The sequence below is a fragment of the Falco biarmicus genome, chromosome 4 (assembly GCF_023638135.1).
Source record: "Falco biarmicus isolate bFalBia1 chromosome 4, bFalBia1.pri, whole genome shotgun sequence".
Taxonomy (NCBI): domain Eukaryota; kingdom Metazoa; phylum Chordata; class Aves; order Falconiformes; family Falconidae; genus Falco; species Falco biarmicus.
In genome coordinates, this window is record NC_079291.1 from 100,219,940 (window position 1) to 100,240,708 (window position 20,769).

At 42.7% G+C, this 20,769-nt stretch overlaps 2 protein-coding genes across 4 annotated transcripts; one reads left to right on the forward strand and one right to left on the reverse strand.

Moving 5' to 3' along the window:
• Positions 1 to 4,664: 4,664 nt before the first annotated feature.
• Positions 4,665 to 7,734, reverse strand: LSM3 (LSM3 homolog, U6 small nuclear RNA and mRNA degradation associated). The gene is made up of 4 exons (XM_056334102.1): positions 7,643 to 7,734; positions 6,641 to 6,751; positions 5,352 to 5,447; positions 4,665 to 5,056 (listed from the first exon to the last, which is right to left on the reverse strand). Exons 1-4 carry the CDS (start codon positions 7,661 to 7,663, stop codon positions 4,976 to 4,978), a joined length of 309 nt encoding a protein of 102 aa, XP_056190077.1. The 5' UTR covers positions 7,664 to 7,734; the 3' UTR covers positions 4,665 to 4,975.
• Positions 7,729 to 20,654, forward strand: XPC (XPC complex subunit, DNA damage recognition and repair factor). 3 transcript variants are annotated; one of them, XM_056334096.1, is made up of 16 exons: positions 7,730 to 7,884; positions 8,582 to 8,783; positions 9,683 to 9,810; positions 10,618 to 10,741; positions 11,598 to 11,682; positions 12,193 to 12,350; positions 12,552 to 12,672; positions 14,019 to 14,108; positions 14,557 to 15,492; positions 15,964 to 16,124; positions 16,390 to 16,471; positions 16,886 to 17,020; positions 17,506 to 17,675; positions 17,896 to 17,989; positions 18,543 to 18,632; positions 19,263 to 20,654. In XM_056334096.1, the coding sequence occupies exons 1-16, from the start codon at positions 7,788 to 7,790 to the stop codon at positions 19,473 to 19,475; spliced, it is 2,886 nt and encodes a 961-aa protein (XP_056190071.1). In that variant the 5' UTR covers positions 7,730 to 7,787; the 3' UTR covers positions 19,476 to 20,654. The 3 variants fall into 3 exon arrangements, with proteins under 3 accessions (XP_056190074.1, XP_056190071.1, XP_056190072.1); XM_056334097.1 differs by having other exon boundaries at positions 7,752 to 7,884; positions 8,585 to 8,783; XM_056334099.1 differs by lacking the exons at positions 18,543 to 18,632; positions 19,263 to 20,654 and having other exon boundaries at positions 7,729 to 7,884; positions 17,864 to 17,989.
• The last annotated feature ends 115 nt before the right edge of the window (positions 20,655 to 20,769 follow it).

The following is a 20,769-nucleotide window of genomic DNA, read 5'->3' on the forward strand; positions in this document are numbered from 1 at the left end:
AGCCTGCCTAGTCCCTTGCTGTTGCAGGCAGTCACATCATAAACCAATCAAATGCCATTGTAAAACTAAGTAGGCTTTTTTGGCCTAAGTTTCCAGAATTTGGGAGTGGGCCTCTCTTCCATTCAAACTAATTTGGGTAACAATGAAAAAAATTCACTCATAAACAGGGTTTCTGACAACATCTTTTTCCGTCAGTGGTTCTTGTTTTCCGCTCCAACCCACATCATCTATTCTCTTCCTTCCACCCATTCTTCCCCCTCCCCCCCCCCCCCCCCCAAAAAAAAGGCTGGCTTGGACACTGTACTTAAATTTTCTGTAGAACTTTCTATTTTTCTTTTCCATTCTTTTTGTTTAGTATATGAAAGCAGTTTCCTGTTTAGAAACATGAAAGTCCTACACCCTCAGTAATGATGTATTCAGCCCATCAATGATCTTGGCATGAATGCCTTAAACCTTAATAAGCCTGATGGGATTTTCTGTATATGTCATCATCAGCCCAAAAAACAATACACAACGTTTGTCATCTTGCACTGAACCAGCTCCTCTCCCAGTGCTACGGTTCTAATAAGAATTCTGAGGGCTAACAAGCTTCCTTCTCAAATATTTCAAATTACAGATTTCCAATGCCTACAGAACAAGAACAGAAGCAGCAGGAGGAGATGGTATTGTTGCAGAACTCCCAACATGATCCATGCTGTTCTGCTTTTCCAGCCCTGAGCCCCTGCACTAATCTGCTGTTGCTCACACTGCTCAAGTCTTACTATAACCTATTATCCAAATCCTGAGTTTGTCTTGTACTGGGGAATAGGAATTAAACACATAATGTAATCTCTTTCAACTTTAAACAAACATACCCAAACCCTACATGACCTAGAACAAAATTCTATCCTGTTTGCATACATAAGCTAGATCGAAATCTATCCCTGTGTGTTCAAAAAAAAAGCAGCAGTGTTGGTGATTTGAAATAAACTGCAATATTTGTCACTTGGGGAGTCTGATGTACATACATTCAAAAGTGCAGGCTCTTCCCCCTGCTGAATTTTAACTACAGTGAAGTTCTCCAGTGAAGTTATTGGACAGCCACGCAACTAGCACTGGAATCGCTGGGTGCAGAAGCTGCCTTGTACACCACACACAGCAATGTGCTGTTCTTCTCCAAGCAGTGCTTAGCAGCAAAGCGGTTAACCACAATTTATTCTATACAGCCTAATTCTTCAGCTAACGCTACTAGCAAAGCTGCTAGTCCAGAGTTCATGCATTTTGAAATCTGACGATGCAAGGCACACATACTGTTTTACTTTAACTCTTCTGGGGGCTTGGTCTGTGCCTACATAAACATTAAAACATATTTTGATCTTTACTTATGGGTGAGCAGCAGAGTTAATTTAAAACTGTCAGCAAGTGCCATCCTAATTAAAAACAAATGACTAATTGTGCAACTACAGGGCCTGTTGACACAGGCTACATACATCAGTCAGGCAAAGCCAACCAAGCTTGAATTCGAGGAAATGCAGCACCATCTAGTGTCCTATACGAGGTAGGGAGTCAAAAATTAATTTCACAATGAGTCCACACAGAAACTCCACAGGAAGCTAGCATTCTCACAAAATCAGTAAGACATCAGAGGTTCAACTATACCAGAACTTCTGAAAAAGGAAATTTCATAATAAAAACCTTGTTTAAAAAGAGCTGCCAAGAATCAAATGTTTGCAGGCAGGACAGAAATTCTTTAAAGACAAGAAACTGAGAAATTACTCTGCCACCTATGAAAAAGATGCAGCCCAAAAGCTAAGAACTACCAGAAGGCTACTGGAAAGGCTACTACTGTCTATAAAGAGCTACTAGAAATAAAAAGGAAAGCTTCAAGAAGCTGAGTAGTATTAATTCTGGCAGGCTAAAAACATATGACAATATGAAAAGGCATTTGAGAAATATTGAAAAATTATTTGAGGAAAATTAACAATAAATACTTCTTCAAACACATCAGGAGCAGGAATCTTGACACAGGGTTAGTACAGCAAACAGATGATCAAAGAATAGAAAAGAACAGTAAGACAGACAAGACTGCAGAAGAGGTTTTTTAATTTTTTTTTTTTTTTTTTAAATCAACACTCATCATACAGGAGCTTAGACTGGCTCCCACTCTGCAGAGTCCATTTCAAACTGGAGGGTGGGTAAAAGATGCTACTGGACACTTCAGCAACATAAACCATAACATCTTTATAACCAGACAGTAAATACCCAGGAAATCAATTAGACATTTATTATGCTAGCGATCACCATGTGTAATCTCTCACTTAAAACTTCAAAAGAAGCAGGTGGTGACAAATGAGACTATTTAAGAGTTCTACAGGGATTTAGGAGAGACATGTAGGTGAGGTGACCCCTTTAAACTGCTGATTGTATGTAATATAGAAATAGTGGATATACAGATAAATGTGTTATGCTGGCAAGCATGGCTCAAGTAAAGGATATGTAAACCTCACATCTCTATTACCATTCTCAGAGAGCTTAGCAAGTGTTATTAACAGATAATAATTCTAAATTTTAGCAAGGCAGAAGTTCCTGATGTACCAATACTTCATGTATCATGGCAGTCATCCAGTACAAAAATCATATAGTACAAAAAGGAATGGAGCAGCTTTCATCAAAAATTGATTAAATAGAAAATCTCTTTGCAACTTGGAAAAGAGAAAACTGAAGGACTAGTAGGAGTAGACAAGATGGCAAGGTAAATGTATAGTCTGCTGTCTCTTAATACAACCAAACCAACATTGTCTGTCACACATGTAAGTGACAGGCAGCAAGTTCAAAACCAAACCCTAACCAAAGCCAAAACCAGAAGTACTTCTTCAGAGAACACATGCTCAGCCGGTGACAGACCATAACAATACACAGCAAGGGGCTTACCAGACTTCGAAAAAGAGGTACTCTAGTTAATGGAAAAGAAATTCCTCAGGTTCTGCGAAACACATTCTCTTCTTTCCCAGATGTGCTGATAGCTAGGAACTGGAGGACTATCACTGCATTCACATATTCTTACTCTCTCTCCCCGAGGATTTATTTTGGTCTTCTAGAGCGGCAGAAGATAACAGACTAAAAAGGATCTCACTGCAGTCATCCTTGTACCCCTTCCAGAAGGGGAAGGCTTGTAGCATCACTAGCTTTCTTCCAACAAGAGGGGTTGTGTACACATGGAACAGGAGCTGATGCTTGCTGAGCTAACTCTTGCAGAGACAGCATGCTAGGAGGAGATGAGATAGGAATCTTATAAAGCTGTTTTCATCCTAGTCCAGACCAACTTCACACCAGGATGGTATAGTGAGGGAAGACTGCTACAAAGCCACTGCATACCTGGTCTTCATTCAAATAATGTTTACATTAAGTTGTACAGATGCTTTCTTCTTTCATTTGCATACAAGGGACCTACACATGAAAACAGCATCGTACAGAGGTTTAAGATAACAAATTCTTGCATGTGTGTACAAGTGGAACAATTCGTCCTTTGAGAAAAAAGTGCAAGGAATACGGTAGCAAGTCTCCATGTGATTAAAAATTTAATACTACGATTGCTACAAATACACTAATTCTCAGTAGTTTCTCAGCTTCGGCTATCATGCCTATTGTCCTAGCACTAGAGGACATTGCATGAGAACAAAGTATAGATGCCACCTAGAAGCCAGAGCAGCTTTTGTATCAGTCCCCGTTTTCCTTATTTCAAAAAGCATTAAGTATACACTCATCTTCTGAATGTATGTATTTTTACTGCCAAAAGAAGTTAGTATCCTTTAAGAACCACCTGGCTTGGAGCTTACCAAGGCAGACCTTGCATTCCTCATCACTGTCACAAGCCATAGACTAAGCTATGAAGATTTTAATTGTAGGAGAAAGTGCCAGAGCAAGCTACTTTTGCTAACCCTACAGAGAATGCCAAAGAACTTAGACAAATTGAGATTACTAAGTCACAAGTCAAGCTTTGTAGGTTCACACTGGGACATTCCCAACATCTCTTATATGCCTTTCAAACATATGTATTAAAACATTTCATAGCGTGAGTGCCTTTTTTTTTTATACAAGAAGGAGAATAAATTGCAAACAGGGTGGGCCCAAGAAAATGTTTTTTAAAAAAGAGCTTTGTTCAGGGTTCTAGCACACCTTCACTGCAGATACTAATGAGCATCTTAAGCATTCAGGAGAATTTACTGTATTCAAGAACTGAAACAGGCTACAGACAGTGGGAAGTGAATACATGCAGCAGGCAACTAAGCAGCATGCAAGGCAACATCCTCGGTCTCTACTTACAGCCTTGCAAACCACAGCTCTGTAAACAAAGCCACAAAAAAATCTGAAGACATTGTAAAGAAGCCCATCTTCTTCGCATATCTTAAGTGGAAAATGCATATACATACATTATTTCCCTGCTACAAGCATATGCAAGAATTTGAACACAAAAAAGCCATAAATTATAGCACTGTAGATTTGTGTAGCATGAATCACTGCCCCCCCAAACATCAATCTGTAAGACTCTGGTATTAGTAAGGACAGAAATTAACACAGAAGTTACTGTTTTCTCAGAAAGTGAGGCTACATACTACAACTTAATATAGCACTAGTTCTATAGAACGTAAGAATGTCTCCAACATAAAAACAGGACAAGTCAAAACTGAAAGATAAACCGAATTTATTTAAAACAAAAAATTAAGACAGTGTTATTGTGAAGATCAAAAAACCCGAAGGATTCTTTTCCTGATGTGACATGACTGCCAATTTACAACAGTTACATTTGTTTACACTGCTTCAATTGACTACATGTACCTTCTGCAAGACAAACTCATTCCCCATCCCTCCCATTCCCAAATGAACAGAGAAAAACATCCTATAAAAAACACGTACAGAATTTTGAGACACATAATTGAAACACAAACCATTGTCCAAAAGCCTGAAACTTTCCAACAAGGTTAAATCCTTTGTTGCTTCAACCAACCCTCAATGGTGGAGCTACAAGCACAACACCATCACCTCTGACAAAGAGCATCGGAATATTCCTCTTGGTAGACTATGAAGAAAGAAAGGAAAGTTTACATTTACAAAAGCATAGTTTACAAAACATATCTGCTAAACATATGACAAAATTCAATCATAGCAAAACACCAGAAACAACTCCAACAAATATAAGCTTAAACATAAAACATTTTGGCATGCTGAAGAGATCAATACAACCAACACTCAGTCTTGCCCAAAACTTCTGTCACATCTTGATTCAAATAGCAGTCAGCAATAAACTACTTCAACAGTATAATATAGTTCAGTTTTAAAAGTTTTTTATGGGGATAAATACACTAAGTCCTTACTTTATAAATCTCTTCATAGGTTTCTTCATCAATCTCTATTGTAGTTACAGTTTCTTCCACATCACCCAAAATCATATTTAAGTGCTGATCATATGCCTGTAGGAATGAAGTCAGTTCATTATTTCTTCCAAAATTCAAATATGAGCTTATTAAAATGAGAATTTTAGCAAGACTTTCAGACACAATTAATTTAGCCTGATCTTGACAAAAACATGCCACTATGTCAAAATAAAGCAGTTATCAGTTATAATTCTAAACAAACATGAACAAATTGGTACCTGCAGCATTAAAAAGAAGGAAAACATATTTACTGGACTGCTCGCTCCTCCAGGAAACAGCTCTGAAGCATTCAGTGAGAACACATGTAAAAACGCAGAGACAGACACACTTTATTAACATTAAACCAGCTACACATACTCTGCTGCCAGTCCAGCCTCCTGGAACTGATTGCCTGGGGCCAACGGAAAGAATATGAAAGCTGTAATTCATACAATGCTACAAAAGTTTCAAATAAGCACATGTTCCAAAAACCTTATAAAAGCACATCGCAAGCTACACATGTGCCTCATGGATCTCTCCTCATCTTTGTGTTCCCAAAGGCGTTGAGGCTCAATCAACACACAGGGCAACTGGTTCTCTTCCCAAACACAGTACAGTACTCAAAGAGGATGGCAGGCTTAATAGAAAGAAAAAATCTGTCTCATCAAGAGAGATATCACTCTCAGAAGAAAGCACTTAGACAAGGAGATTTGCAGAGAATCCAGCAGAGTACATATCCCATCATATCCTCATAGGGTGTGCCTTAAGAGATACTTGTTTGATGACTATAATCTCATTCTTAATTCCATCTTAAAGAAACCTCAGGATACTTCATGAGAAGAGGCCTGCAGCATCGTTCCTTATTTTAGACACACAGAAATGGAAGCCAAAAACAATGGAATGAATTGCTTGGTATCTTTCAGGAGATAACAACAAAATGTATCTCTTTGCTCGCTAAAGAAACATTTAATAGCAGACAGTACTGAATAAATTAGATTTTTCTACCAATCACATTACACTTGTGATACAAGAAAGGTTTTAGGCCTTGTAACTAAAATCATCTTTAACTTACCTTTAACCACTTCTGCACTTTTAACCATGTTACAATTTCATGTGGGTTTAATCTCATTTTTTTTAACAACCAATGGAATATTATAGGTAACCTTGTGTAATAGACTGTTGTACATGAAAAAAAGACTGCCCAGTGCTTAGCTAGATAAGCATGGTGGTGTTTTGAAAGTTTTACTTACATGTAGTCTGCCTCTGAGCTCTCTGTCATTCCTCATTTTGACATAGATACGCTCATCTAGACTGAGTCTGATGAGATCAAGTGGCTCCTCTACAGTATTTGTTGTTTGTTGCTAAAAAAAATAAATTTATGAAAGTTATTTGTACAGAAGCCTATGAACTTTTCCATTTCTCTGTGTTTGTGAGACAAAGAAAACAAACAGGTAAGAACACAGATGCAATTAGTCCAACCCATTCCTTCACATCCCGATGAACCCGAGCACGGCTGATACTACTACTCTACAGATGCTCACCAGCCTGAGCAAAACAAGTTAAGACTTCAGTTTAGTTTGCAGAAATCAAGCCTCACACATACAGTTGTATAAACTATATTCCTTACCAGCAACCATCACCCATACTGCTGCACAAAGCCTACTCTGCACGAACCAGCACCAAACACAGGCTGACATGTTTGTCAGCACAGACCAGTTAACTGGGTGACACGCTGCCCCAAACACACAGCTCTCCCTGAGGCCTGGCCCAGCCACACAGCAGCCAGGCCAGGCCCCAGGGCAGGCGAGAAACCTGAACGCACACTGCCCTGAGGTCCCTCGCGTGTGGTAAAGCCAAACTTCTAGGATCACAGCTAAAACGCGTGAACATTTTTGTGTTTATCCCGCAGCGTACTACCTAATTCCTTCTCAGCGAGGCAGCGCCATAAGTGTTTGGGTTTTTTTTCTCGGCAGCTCCCGTGGGAGACGTGCCTGAGGCGAGGCGCACAGGGCCCCGGGCCGTGAGGGGGTCTCACTCCACACAGAGCGCTGCCCCGCAGGGCTGCGCCTCACAAGGCTGCCCGAGCGGGGGGCTCTGCCGCGGGGTACGGCCAGCACCAGCCGGGCAGCCCGAAGCCTGCCCTGCCCCCCCGCCCCTCCAGCCAAGGAGACTCCCCCAGGCCCGCTAGGGGAAGGCAGGAGCGCGGACCCGACCACCGCCTCCCGCCCTGAGGGAAAGCGAGAGCTCCTCACCTGGTCCACCTCATCCGCCATCTTTCAAACCGCCTCCCGCGCTCTCCCGCGAGACTTTATGGCCCCTCCCCTTCCCCTCTGGCGGGGGGGGCGCGGGGCGGGGGCGAAGCGGGGGCAGCCGCCTGCCCGCCGCCGGGGCCGCGCCATGGCCCCCAAGCGCAGAGCGGCGCCCCGGCCCGCGCCTGCCAGCAAGAGGCGCCGCGGGGGGCTGGGGGCGCCGCGGGACGAGCCGGCGGAGGAGGGTGAGTGCGGGGGGCGGCTGTGGTGGGCCGGGCCGGGCGCTGCGCCATTGCCGGGGCTCGGGGCCGCCCCAGGTGTCTGGTGCTTCGGGAGGGGCGGGGGCAGCGGGGGCCACTCGCCCTTAGCGCGGCGCTGCGGCAGCCCCGTGAGGGAAGGGGCTGGGGCGGGGGGTGCCCGTCCTCCGCAGCGCCGGAGGGTGAGACGGGGGGCACACGGGGACGGGGATAGACCCGTGGGCGACACGGGCCGCGCTCCGCCGGGGGGCGCTGGGCAAGGCCCGGAGCCGCGGGGGGGGGGGCCGGGGGTTGGTCTCACCTCAGCCGTGGCGGGGCCGCGCACCCCCCGCCGGGCCCGGCCTCACGTGCGGGCCCCGGGCCCTCGGAGAACTTCCCCAGAGCAGCTTTACAAAACAATAATTTATTGTGGCTGACCAGTGCGGTGCTTGTTTTTCAACTGGCCCCGTCGGTAGGACCATCGGAATCTTTATGTGCTTCTTGTGCGTTACATTATGATGAGTATTTTCCTTACATCTCATTGTTGGATTCTTACCTACTTACCCAAAGCAATGCCGTGCTCCTCACTACCAGTGCTCACTTTCTTCTGGAACTGGCCCTGATGAAGCCCGTGGAGGTATTGTTTCTGATTGCCATGGAGATGAAACTTCATTCTTTTAAGGTACCTTCCTCTCTTCTGTCGCAGCAGATGATTTTGAAGATAAAACGCCCGGTGTAAAGAATAATGACTCAAAAGCTTTGGCTAGCAGGAAGGAAGACGGTTGTGATACTGGAGTTTCCAACTCAGCAAATAAGCCTTCAAAACAAAAAGGGGCAAAATCTCTAATAAAAGAAGATAAAAAATATACTAGAAATAAAAGGAATCCTAAAAAAGAAGAAATGTGCAGGTAAGTTTACGTATCATTCAGGTCAATAGGAGCTTTCTCTTAGTGTTATTTGTTTAGGGCCCGGGGCTGTATATATGCGTTTGAGCAGTTTGTTTTAGGCTGGCTGTCTAATTTAGTACATATGTATCACATAGCTGGACAGAAGTACTATCTTATTCACTGCAGAGTCAGTCCTGAGGAAGATTGCATGGGAAGCAAATATGTGAGCCTTTTCAAATTCAATGGCTTAAATGTAAAATTTTATTTCATTTGTTACAGTTTTGACATAGGACTAGGGAAGTGTTACGGAATCCAGCATGAGTGGAAGTGTTGGCCAGAGGTTTGGATGTAAACGGATGAACAAAAATGTTGTAACATATCATTCTGTGGTATTTTTTGAAATCTGAGTATAATATCAGCATGGTCTACCTGTGTAGATTGCTGTAGCAAATTAATTAATAAAAAGAAATTAAACTGGTTGCTTTCATTTCACTGGCCAGCCAGAGCCTTGGGTATTAGTGTAGTGAAACAAACAGTTTGAATATCAGTACACTTTGAAGGTTCAGTGAGAACAAATGATTTCAGTCAAACCATTTCTCTAAGGATCTATTTATACAAGCTGTTCTAAAGGATGGGGTCTTTTGTAGGTTCAGGCATCTTCCTAAACATCCTTGCAGAATCTGAACTGAAGTTTGCACTGAAAAAATGTTGCTCCATTGTGCCCCTGGTTATTTATGACAAAGTCAGTTTGCTTTACAAAGAAGTTATCTGTAGTTTAATTGTCAAATAATCTGTTGTTACTGATGCAGAGGTCATGCTTTATTGATTTCCCCATTTTTAGGGTGTTCTTTCTCTATTTCTCTTAAATAAACAAGCACCTACATTTCCTGATGCTAATGACATTTTGATAACTTTAACAGTGATTTGCTGAAGCCCACTCAGAAGGAGATGAAGTTGAAGAGAGAATCCCCTGTTAAAAAAGAGATGGGTGAAGACAATACTGGTGATGATGATGATGAAAGTGAAGATGAATGGGAGGATGTAGAGGGTAACAGTTGCATGTTTATTCATTTTAAGGAGTAACTATCCTTGCATACCTTTTTTAAAATTTGATTTTTGAATCATTTCTCATTTGGATTCAGGTAAATGTATATACTCTGTGCACCTAAAGCATGCTCCATGTGCATATCTGTATTTTTAAAAGCTCGTATGTCACAATGCTTTTAGAATGGTTCCAAAGCAGAAAAAAGCCAGACAGCTCCTGACCTGGTGGTAGTGCCTTGAATTTGAATATTTGTTGGCTCACGTTAAAATTATGCTACTGTGCAGGAAGCAGTTTTTCAGGTGTTTGTAGCAGCTAAGAGTGAGTCGGTTTGAAGATTCAAAACTGCAACTTCTTAGTAAAGAGGAGTGGAGATGAAACCAACTGAGCTGCTAGATTAGGTGGCCATCAACAAACTGTGATAGGAATCATGATGTTCATAACTTCCTATTTTGTTGCTACAGATTTATACCTTCTAAAGTGAACAGCTGTCAGTTTTTTTCTTTGCTACTCTACAAGTACCTTTCAAGTCACATCTGCTTCATTCACTTTGCTGCTGATTGAGTTTGCCTGCAACAGTCACTTGCCATTAGACTGTGCTTAGCTGATTCCTCAACAGCAGGTGACTGGCATCGCACAGTTACTAGAAACAATTGAGCACACAGTGCTATGGAACATCCAAGAGCTGGTAACTGTTGGGGATGTTCGGTTTGTAGGTTGTTCAAACACTTGAGGAGGAATAGGTAGGTTCTTATCCCATTGTCAGACCTCCCTGGCACATCTATTTCATGTTTACTTATCATATTTTTCCAGAACTCCAGGAACCTGCCACAGCTAAGTTAGAAGAAGATCCTGTTCTTCCGGCAGTGGTGCTGCCAAGCAATCCTGTCGAGATAGAGATTGAAACTCCAGAGCAGATGAAGAAAAGAGAGAGGAGGTAAGGACAGGGAAGCCAGTAAAGGGCCATTGAAGGATGAAGTTAAAAATATGCTAAGTCTTGACTGTCACTGAGTTGCACTGTTCTGGGTGGAAATCCCTACTTTGTGCATGCTGTTGAGTTGGAGCGATGCAAGGCAGTGGGTTGGAGAACAGTTTACATGCTGACAGTTTTATCAGAAATCTTCAGTGGAGGTTGGTGGGAATGGAGGCTTTTCAGATCCCTTGAAAACAAAGCATGTAACTTCATTGTGCTTTAATACCTACGTTTGCAAACCAGGGACAGAGCATCAGAGAGCATTATACCAAGGAGAGCTTTCTTTGTGTGGTGGCTGAAGGCCTGATAATGTCTCATGCTGTTGCAGGGTGGGCAGTGTTGCAGGCCAGCCCTTCATAACAAAACAACCAGAGTATCTGTTGTCTCTAAGTGAAAGACTTCATCCATGAAGAGAAAACCATTCTTTCCAGGAATCTGAATGGAATGCTAGCAGTAATCTGAAAGTCAAACAATTCAGACAGTGAATTTTGAGTTTTAGAATGGAGCTATCCAAAGCTGTCTGGTGGGAAACTGTAGGCACATAAAGTTAGGTAGGATTTAGGGCATCTGAATATACCAAGCTCTCAGTATGCTATATGGAGTATGTGGTATATGGTATATCGGGTATGTGGAGTTTGCAGTTTATTAGTCATATGCATCCTGCATGCCTATTCATATAGCCAGTAACTAAATTTTTATTAAGCATGCACAGAAGATTCTGTGGGGTGGATTCTTTTTGTGAACTGATCCAGTTCAGGAATCTAGAAAAGCAGGGCCATAGAAGATCCACAACATCCATTTCTCTTGTAATCTTATGCAGAGAAAAAAGGAAAGCTGAGTTTGAGATGTATCTTCGGAGAATGATGAAACGTTTCAGCAAGGAGGTTCGTGAGGACACACATAAGGTATTAGTCACAGAACCGTGGCAGCAGAAAAATTGAGCATAAAGATGTCTGAACTGATTCATAATGAAGAAGAAACTAATTTTCATCAAATAATGTGGGGGCATGGCTAAAAGTAAGAAAATAAAAAGGCTGTAGGACTGAAAAATGGTCATTATAGACTTCTCCTAAACTGTAAGTTAGAAACATCAGTGACTGCATTAGTAGAATTTGAACTCAAAGCACATGTGAGTAGGGTGTATATTTCTCCGCTAAGTGAGTATCTGCTCATTCTGTCTGGGTTAAACTGTCAGTCATATAGAGTGGAAAACACTGACAGGGACTGCAGGGCTTTGCTGTCTTCTGGTGTGATCTGGAGACAGCCCTGTGTCCACCCTGTGTATGCTTGGAAGGCTTCATTGCTGCCTGTTTCTGTTACAAGGAGCAGTAAAGCCTTCCTCATCTCTACCGTGGACAATAGTTCCAGCAAAGAAAATCTCTTGTGAACTCACTATAGAAACTTTTTTCTCTCAGGTTCACCTCTTGTGTTTATTAGCAAATGGTTTCTATAGAAACAGGATCTGCAGCCAGCCAGATCTTCATGCTATTGGTCTATCCATCATCCCCACCCACTTCACAAAAGTGCCTGCAGGCCAAGTGGACCTTCTCTACCTTTCCAACTTGGTGAAATGGTAAAACACTCTCTCCTAATAGTGCTATCATGTAGAATGTAGAGCCAGGGTTCAGGGAGAGGGGTAAATGTAATTAGTGATTTTTCTAATTTTAAATACAAGGGTGAGAGCTGCTTGTTTTTGCAGAAGGAAGGGGTCAGTTATGAAGTTTAAGAATATAGTCACAAACACTAGACCATAAGTAGGTGTCTCATATTTCAGGTTTGTTGGAACCTTCACTGTCAACGATGAGCTTTCCACTGGAAAAGGAGAGCCCCTTCAGTCAACTTTGGAGAGGCGCTTTGCCATCTATGCTGCACGGGATGATGAGGAGTTGGTTCATGTAAGTGACTGGGAAGTGCAGGGTTGGTTGCCGAGTTTGGATGCCAAATCAGTGCTGTAATGCTGTCAGGTCATACACAAAGTGGCGTTTGAGGGATGGATTTGGAGAAAACAAATTGGTGACTTAAATGATTCTGTGGGTTTTTCGTTTTGTTGTATTTTTATCTGGAGTCCTGTGATTAAATTATTTAATTTGAACTGTGCCTAACTGGAGCCTCTAGTTCTGGTTGGTGTCACTGTGCACTCTGTGTTCTGCCGTGGATGGCTTTGTGTAGTGTATAGAGCCACTTGTTTCTAAGTATGCTTTGGCTTCTTTGTGTTGCTTTATTAGCACTGTAGGTCAAAGAAAACCCGCTTAATAGGTTTCTTCTGAATTATTAGTTTGAGTGAAGAATTTTTGGGGTTACTTGCAGCCAGAGAAACTCTTTACAGATCTTGGAGTTGAGGGTTGGTAGTTTGTTGCCATGAGTCACCACTGAAGGGCAAAGAAATTGAGCTTTGCTTTAGAGCAGCACAAGGCCAAGGCTTCAAAAGAACTTCCAATTTACAGTCATTTTGTGGTGTAATTGGATTAACGGAAGAAGTGGAGTCAGTTGCTTCGAGTCACAGATTTTGGTAAAACAGCTGAGGGGAGGGGGAAACACAGGAGATCAGCTTGACGGGACATTTGAAAGAGCAGAAACAAGCTGCTGCTTTGCAGGTGCGTGGCTTGCAGCTTTATGCTGTTGCTGATAAAATGGGATGTTGCAGCTTTTCTGCTGCAAAGCAGGAAGCAGTTGTGGTGGCTTTGTAATCTTTCTGTAGAAGTGCAGAGATGTCACTTGCTGGGACAGGAGGAAAAGACAAAGCAAGCCTTGCTCAGGCAGCTTCGCTTGAATCCCATGCAGGAAGGTGGTTGCCAGCTTGCAGCTGCTGACCGCTCAGTTGTGACTGTAATGACATTCTCTGAATGGCTTGTGTTTCTGCTGGCTTCAGCTGATGGTATGTCGTTGGCTTTCACCACCTTTGGGAGGCACGATTTAGAACCATCTTACTCAGTTTTCATCAAGAATGAGAGCCTGATAGGATAGATCAGATTTGTTTGTCTTAATGTGTCTGCTCCAGCAGGACAGGTCATTTAGGCTCTTTAGGAATTGGTTCCTCATCTGTGAGTTAACAGCAGTTCCCCTGTCACAGTAGTAAAGTAGATACGACCAGAGAAGACTGTGCTTTAATACTATAGCAACTGGGTAAAAGGTAGGAATGAAAATTATTTGTGACAGAACCCAGACTGTAAAAGAGTTTCAAGAGGTTTTGTTTTATATACCTTGAAAAAAGGTTAAACGTGCTTTATTTTCTCTTTTGCAGATATTTTTAATTATTCTGCGAGCGTTACAGCTTCTGTGTCGCCTTGTGCTGTCTTTTCAACCCGTTCCTCTCAAGGAAACAAGAGCAAAGGTAGTTTCTGTTTGGTGTGTGGAATAAAGAATAGGTCACTGGTTTAGAGAGTAGGATTCAAAAAGCTTTGTGGCTGTTGTAGCTTGCAGTGAATCACTGCATGAACCACAGTGATGATGATGTTCTGTCTATAGCGCAGAAGATGCAAAGCCTTAATTTTTAGTTTCTTCTTTAAAAAAAACCTCCTGTTTTGCATGTTTCAGCAAGACTTCTTATGCTTTAGTGGTTTTAAATTTCTTTAAAACTTAGACACCAAACACTTGCTGCTTGAGTGCACCTCTCTTGAGCCATTTGTCTGAAATTTTCAAGTCCCTAAGACGTGCAGATTGACCATGCCTGCTAACCTTTGGTCTCATGCACCTTGTGCTGATTTCAGTCTTTTTTTCTTTTTTTTTTTAACACATTCTTAGCCATGGTGATAAAAGTGACCTAGCCTGTTTCTTTGCAGGGAAAAAGCTCATCCAAGAGCCAGTCTGTCAGTGGTACCTCTGAGGGGCAGGAGAGCTCTGCCACAACACCCAAAGCTGTGGCAAAAAAATGCCCCTGCAAAAAAGCCAAGCATGATGAGAAGTCCTCAGAGAGCGAAAAAGACAACAAGGAGCCAAAGAAACTCAAAACTGTTCAGACCAAAAGGATACACAAATCGAAGTTGACTACAGGCAGCCAGGAACAGAAGGAATCTGGTAATGGGGAGAGCAGTTTAGTGGAAAAAGATGGGCCAGTGAGGCCCAAGAACAACCGCCGGAGACGAGTGGCCTCCAAAGTGTGTTACAAAGAAGAGAGTGGAAGTGATGAGGGCAGTGGTTCAGACTTTGAGGTTTCAGAGGAGGAGAGTGATCTCTCTGATGAGGATTTTGAAACTGTCTCTAAAAGGTGGAGGAGCTCACTGGGCTCCCAGAAGTCAAAGGTAACGGCTATAAAAAGCCCCAAAACTGAGACTTCAGAATCAAAGCTGTCCAAAAATTCATGTGGACCTGAGCCTAGGCCGGCAAAAAGTACAGCTCCAGCCTTGCCTCCTGCACAGAGAAAGAGAAACAAAATAATTTCTAGTGATGAGGATGATGGACAGCAGGAGGTAAGGAAAGTGATGGGCACAGACCAGTGGCTGGAGGTTTTCCTTGAACGTGAGGACAAGTGGGTGTGTGTAGACTGTGTTCATGGCAACGTTGATCAGCCACAGCTGTGCTTCACATATGCCACAAAGCCACTTTTCTACATTGTGGGATTTGACAATGATGGGAGTGTCAGGGATGTGACACAAAGATATGACCCTGTGTGGATGACTGCAACAAGGAAGAACCGTGTGGACCCTGAGTGGTGGGAAGACACGCTGCAGCCATACAAAAGCCCCTATGTGGAAAGAGACAAGAAGGAAGAAAAAGAGGTAAATGGCAATAGGTTATTGAGGACATTTAGTGCCAGGAGTCCAGTCCTTGGATTCTCATTTGGGAAAAAATCATTAGGAATCTTTCCATGAGAAAGGAGGTTTGTATTTGAGCTTGAAATGTTCAGATTGATTATGTTTTAAAGGGAATATACAATGATAGGTTAAAATAATAACAAATAGAGGCTGTTCAGAGAAATTTCCGTCGCAAAAGCACTGGACAACCCATGCTGGCAACTTACCAGTGTGGTTTCTGTGCAGTTTAGCATTACCCTTCTTCGAGAGAGTCTTTAAAATGCATAGATCTGGGTACAAGTTTTAAGTACTTACTTGCACAAGAGTGCTTTGATCTGTTGGCTCATCCAATTAAGTTTCTGGGTTTTTTTCCTTTGACCTGTACCGTAGTCATTTTCTTACAAAGGGTAGTGCAAGACAATTGTGAAATCACTTTTCTTTGTGTAATTCTTACAGTTTCAAGTTAAGCTTCAAGATCAGCCTCTACCAACAGCGATTGGAGAGTACAAAAACCACCCTCTTTATGCACTGAAGAGGCACCTCTTGAAATACCAGGCGATCTATCCTGAGTCAGCTGCTATCCTAGGGTACTGCAGGGGAGAGGCTGTCTACTCCAGGTGAGTCGCACACATGTTGCCAGTCATGTGCGACTGTGATCTTTGTAACAAATTCAAGAGCTAATTTTTGTGAGGACCTTGATGGTATCAGCAGTATTCTCAGGCCACCTGCGTAGGCAGCGTGAGACATTTAGCCACTCAGACAGCATTTGCATATCACTTAGATACAGCTTTTCTGCCATTCCTAACATCTGAATAACAGTTTAGAAGTCTCCTATGGAGACACTTCAAAACGTTTATAGTTGCTTCCTTCTGGACTTTTTAGAGACTGCGTACACACGCTGCACTCCAAGGACACTTGGCTGAAGCAAGCTCGAGTGGTGAGGATTGGAGAAGTGCCTTACAAGGTAAGAGTTTGACTTCCTCCTGTGTGACACATCTGTTTTCTAAAGTCCAAGATCAATTCTGTTTTGTTTTTTGCCTTTTGTCAGCAGATGCAGAGTTTTCACTTGCTTGCATAGCTTATGGTAGCTGCACTGTGAATCTCTTCACCTACTGTGCCTATAGTTGCTATGTACTACCCCAAACCCAGGTCTTTCTTGTTCCTACCCCAAGAGTATCTGGCAGAACTGCACCCTTCCATCTTCAACGGCAGCCTGGCATTGGATCTGGCTCCCTGTTGCACACAGGTGCCATGGGTTATCATTTAAGCTAGGAAATAGGCATTTCTTGTCTGACAGTCGTCTTTGATGTCCTAGGAAAGTCTGAAATTGCTGGAACTTACTGTAGTGTTAACAGGCTTGGTCATTGTATTTGCACAGATGGTGAAAGGATATTCCAACCAGGCGAGGAAGGCACGCCTTGCAGAGCCTGCAAACAGGGACAAAGAGGACCTGGCGCTGTTTGGTCGCTGGCAGACTGAGGAGTATCAGCCACCTGTAGCAGTGGATGGAAAGGTAGCTAGGAAGGCAGAGGCCTGGTGTTAAAGGAAGTGTTTTGTATGGAGCTGTGGGCTTTATTTTTCCAGAAGTTGCATGTTTGAGAGATGAGATCAGTCAGTAACATCTGGATTCGGGATTAAGACTTCAGAGGTAACTACCCAGGAGTAAATGGTCAAAATGAGGCCTTTCTTTTCCTGAGTACAAGTGCTAGCAGTGCAGACTATTAACTTCATAATTTCATTGATCCAATTTTCCTAGCCCATGTTAGTTTTGCTGATTCTCTGCATTACAACCTGAGTAACAAGGCCTGGGCAGAGGACATAGCTGGGAGATAACCATGCAGCTAAAATCTAGTGCCTTGTCATGTGAATATTAATTGAATACTGGAGTGGAATGTGTCAGGTCAGAAGGAACGGAGGGTCCCTGAGTTGTGGCAGGAATTTTCACCTCTCTCCAGAGAGCAGGAGTGTCACCATTTCTCTTTACTTTTGCAATAACAGGTTCCTCGGAATGAATATGGAAATGTCTATCTTTTCCTGCCATCCATGTTACCCGTTGGCTGTGTGCAGCTGAGACTCCCAAATCTGAACAGATTGGCGCGGAAGCTGGACATTGACTGTGCTCAAGCCATCACTGGATTTGATTTTCATGGCGGCTACTCGCACCCCGTGTACGTAAAGCTGCTTCATTGCAGCTGACAGATTTTGATGTCCTGCAGAAGTTGAATACCCTGTGTTAAGGAGTACATGTGACGAGTTACACACTTAGACCCTATGAGACAGACAGTTCTGTCAGTATTCGGTAGCTTTTGGTTTGGCTGGGTCAGCAGGCATTTGCTCCCTTTCTTTTTTCTTCTAGTAGCTGACAGAGGATTGTGTTCTCCTTCCTAGTACCGATGGCTACGTTGTCTGTGAGGAGTATAAAGAGGTCCTTATTGCCGCCTGGGAGAATGAACAAGCAGAAATAGAGAAGAAGGAGAAGGAGGTGAGAATTATTTTGGAGCTTCCTTATTGGTATGTTTATTAAGTCAGTTTCATTGAAACTGTGGACAGTCGAAGCAAGGGTGGGCTGTGTAAGCCCCAGGCAGAGAGCTCTGTGACCGTGAGGGGCGAGTTGTGTCCCCCAGATGCCCCATTTGGGGTTTGCTGTCTGGCCTGCAGTACAGGGGTGCAGCACAGGTGTGTAGCAGTGTCTGAAATGGTGCATACTCTGCAACAGTTCTCTATGGCTGCTGGGAAACAAAAATGAGGAATAAATATAGGAAGCTAAAAGTTTTGGAGGTGGTTCTGGTGTAATTTACAGGCAGGGTGCACATTAGAAAGTGACAGTAATGGATGTATTTAGCAGATAATTGGACACCAGTATATTTTACTCGGGAATCCTACTGGCATGTATATCTTTTAATGTGACACATTTAAGTTGGCACGGGTTCTTTTAATGGCAGTTTAAAATCTTCAAACTTCCATTTTCTGTGGGCATAAATACATTGAAACTTAGAACAGTAATTTTTTCTCTTTTCAATAACAATCCTGCACAGAAGCGTGAGAAAAGAGCTCTGGGGAATTGGAAGCTGCTGACAAAAGGACTTCTCATCAGAGAGAGACTGAAGCAACGCTACTCCATCAAGGTATTCTGTATTTCTGTTAGTGATTTCTTTTTCAGGATGGTATTTCTGTACCAAGAGACTTTCCCAGTCTTTCCAATGTGTTACGTGTCCAGCTGTAGAGGGTAGAACTTCCAGAGTGCAGCTACTGAAAAATCTTGCATGTGACTAGCAACTAGGAGAGAGAATTACACCAGAAATTCGATGTGGTCATGTCTATGAAAGATTCATTGTTGTTGAACAAGAGATCAGTGTTGCCTCAAGCATCAGGTTTTTGGTACTACTTTCTGTTTTGACATACCCCCTTCCTCAATTTATTCCTCCAAGCCAAGCATGTAGCTTACAGGATGAGAGTGGGCTGCTTTTTGTTACACAGTCAGGTGTATTTTCCCCATTGACAAAGGTGAGAAGCATGATCTTTTTAGCAGAGGTTTGTTTCTGTTCTTCCGTCATCAAAAATATTTTGCTTCTCTTGAAAGAATGCTTGACATCCAGGAATAGAAACACACTGTTTTGGGTGAGAAGCCCTAACGAGAGCCACCAACTTTCCTGATGTCATTAAGTGTCACTGTGATGGAAGACAAGCCCTTTTGGAAAGGGGTAGTTACGTGATTTCTAGAGCAATTTTTCAATTTCCACACCTGTGTTTTCCAGACTGAGCCGTCAGCACCCGAGACAGAGACAGGAGCAGCATTCTCTTCTGATGAAGAAGGAGGTCCAAGTTCAGAGACTGCAGTAGGGAACGTGGCCATTTCTTGGCCCCAGAATCGCTGGTTAGAGAAAGAAAAAGAAGAGAAGACAGCCAGAAAGAGCAAGCGAGAAAAGAAAGGAGAAGCAGCACAGTTGTTCCCTTTTGAGAAACTGTGATCAGAACAAGCTTTTCTTTGCCGCTTTAGATGCAAGAATAGTCACAACAAAAGTATCCTTTGCAAGTTAAGGACTTGGTCTTCTAGTGCACTTGTGTTTCTGAGCTATGAGGGAGCAGCCTAATTGAGTATCAAGATGTTTCTTCTGCTATCGCAGGAAATTCCATTCATCCTTTTATCCTCAGCCTTACGAGAAGCAGATGTGCAGTTGCACCTTCTGAGATCACTTTGTGTTTGGAGGTTTTTTGCTCTCGTATCACTCAGCACTAATAATTCTGTTTTCTTTCTGTTGGAAAAAACTCGCCTTTCTGTTGGAGTTTGCTCTCTTTTGTATCGCTCAGCACTAACACTTCTGTTTTCTGACACATTCCTTTCATTAGCACTATCTTTGCCCATTTTTCTCCTTTCCATTTTTTCCTGCTTGCTCAGAACTAAAGCATGCAGCTGCTGTGTAGTAGCCTGTGGTGAGCAGGTCAGGGGACTACAAACGACCTCTTGGATTCATACCGTACCCAAACTGGCGGTGAGGTGGAGTTCTGGTCTTACTACCTGTCCCATCATTGCAGAAGGGAGAATACTTCCAAGGTGTAATGAAACATGCAGTCAAGATTTGGAAGAATTTGAAAATGTACTTTCTAAAGAATACCTGTCTTTTGTGAAAACTCAGTTTTGGTGTTTCTGCCTACCCTCTTCCTTTACTTTCAGAAACCTTGTGCATCAGAAGGGAGGAGCCCTGTCCTCATTTCACACTTAGGGTTCAGTATGTCTTAAGTAATTTAAATATAGACTTGTTGCAGTTTTGTTCTATCAAGACCATGTGGATATGTTCTGGAGCCAAACATGTACAACTGGCTGAGTGTCATTGTCAAGAAGGAAATTCACCGAAACCAGAAGGTTCTTGTAAATGTTCCCCATTTAAAAACTGTTGAGAGAGGAATGTTAAATCTACACAAACTTTTCCTGCAGTTTTGTCGCAGAAATGCTGATCTGTCTTTTGTAGTATTTTTAGAACTAAATTACACTGTCTCTTCAGAAATACAAGGGAATGACAGTTTAGTCATTACTGGACATTGTCACAGAGGAAAGATTGAAATGCAAGAAAATGGCTTACATTTAATTATGTTCAGAAAAATCTATTTTTGTACTGTATTTGTAGAACAGAATAAAGTATGGAGAAAGAGGATGTTGTCCGTTACACTTCCCCTCCAGCCAGCTCGTTCTTCCGTAATTAGCTCTGTTTCCCTGGAAGGACTCTCGTACAAGGGTGAGAATGCAGCATGGTACTTCCAGCAGTC

What these genes read in the sequence shown, in the direction of transcription:
- LSM3 (XM_056334102.1), bottom strand. Translation starts at nt 7,663, where the DNA reads ATGGCGGATGAGGTGGACCAG. An exon ending in AGCTCAGAGGCAGACTACAT is followed by an intron (nt 5,448 to 6,640) that starts GTAAGTAAAACT and finishes TCATTCCTACAG; the next exon opens with GCATATGATCAGCACTTAAA. An exon ending in CCTATGAAGAGATTTATAAA is followed by an intron (nt 5,057 to 5,351) that starts GTAAGGACTTAG and finishes CTTTCTTCATAG; the next exon opens with TCTACCAAGAGGAATATTCC.
- XPC (XM_056334096.1), top strand. Translation starts at nt 7,788, where the DNA reads ATGGCCCCCAAGCGCAGAGCGGCGCCCCGGCCCGCGCCTGCCAGCAAG. An exon ending in TTCGTGAGGACACACATAAG is followed by an intron (nt 11,683 to 12,192) that starts GTATTAGTCACA and finishes TTTTTCTCTCAG; the next exon opens with GTTCACCTCTTGTGTTTATT. An exon ending in CTGTAGCAGTGGATGGAAAG is followed by an intron (nt 17,021 to 17,505) that starts GTAGCTAGGAAG and finishes TTGCAATAACAG; the next exon opens with GTTCCTCGGAATGAATATGG.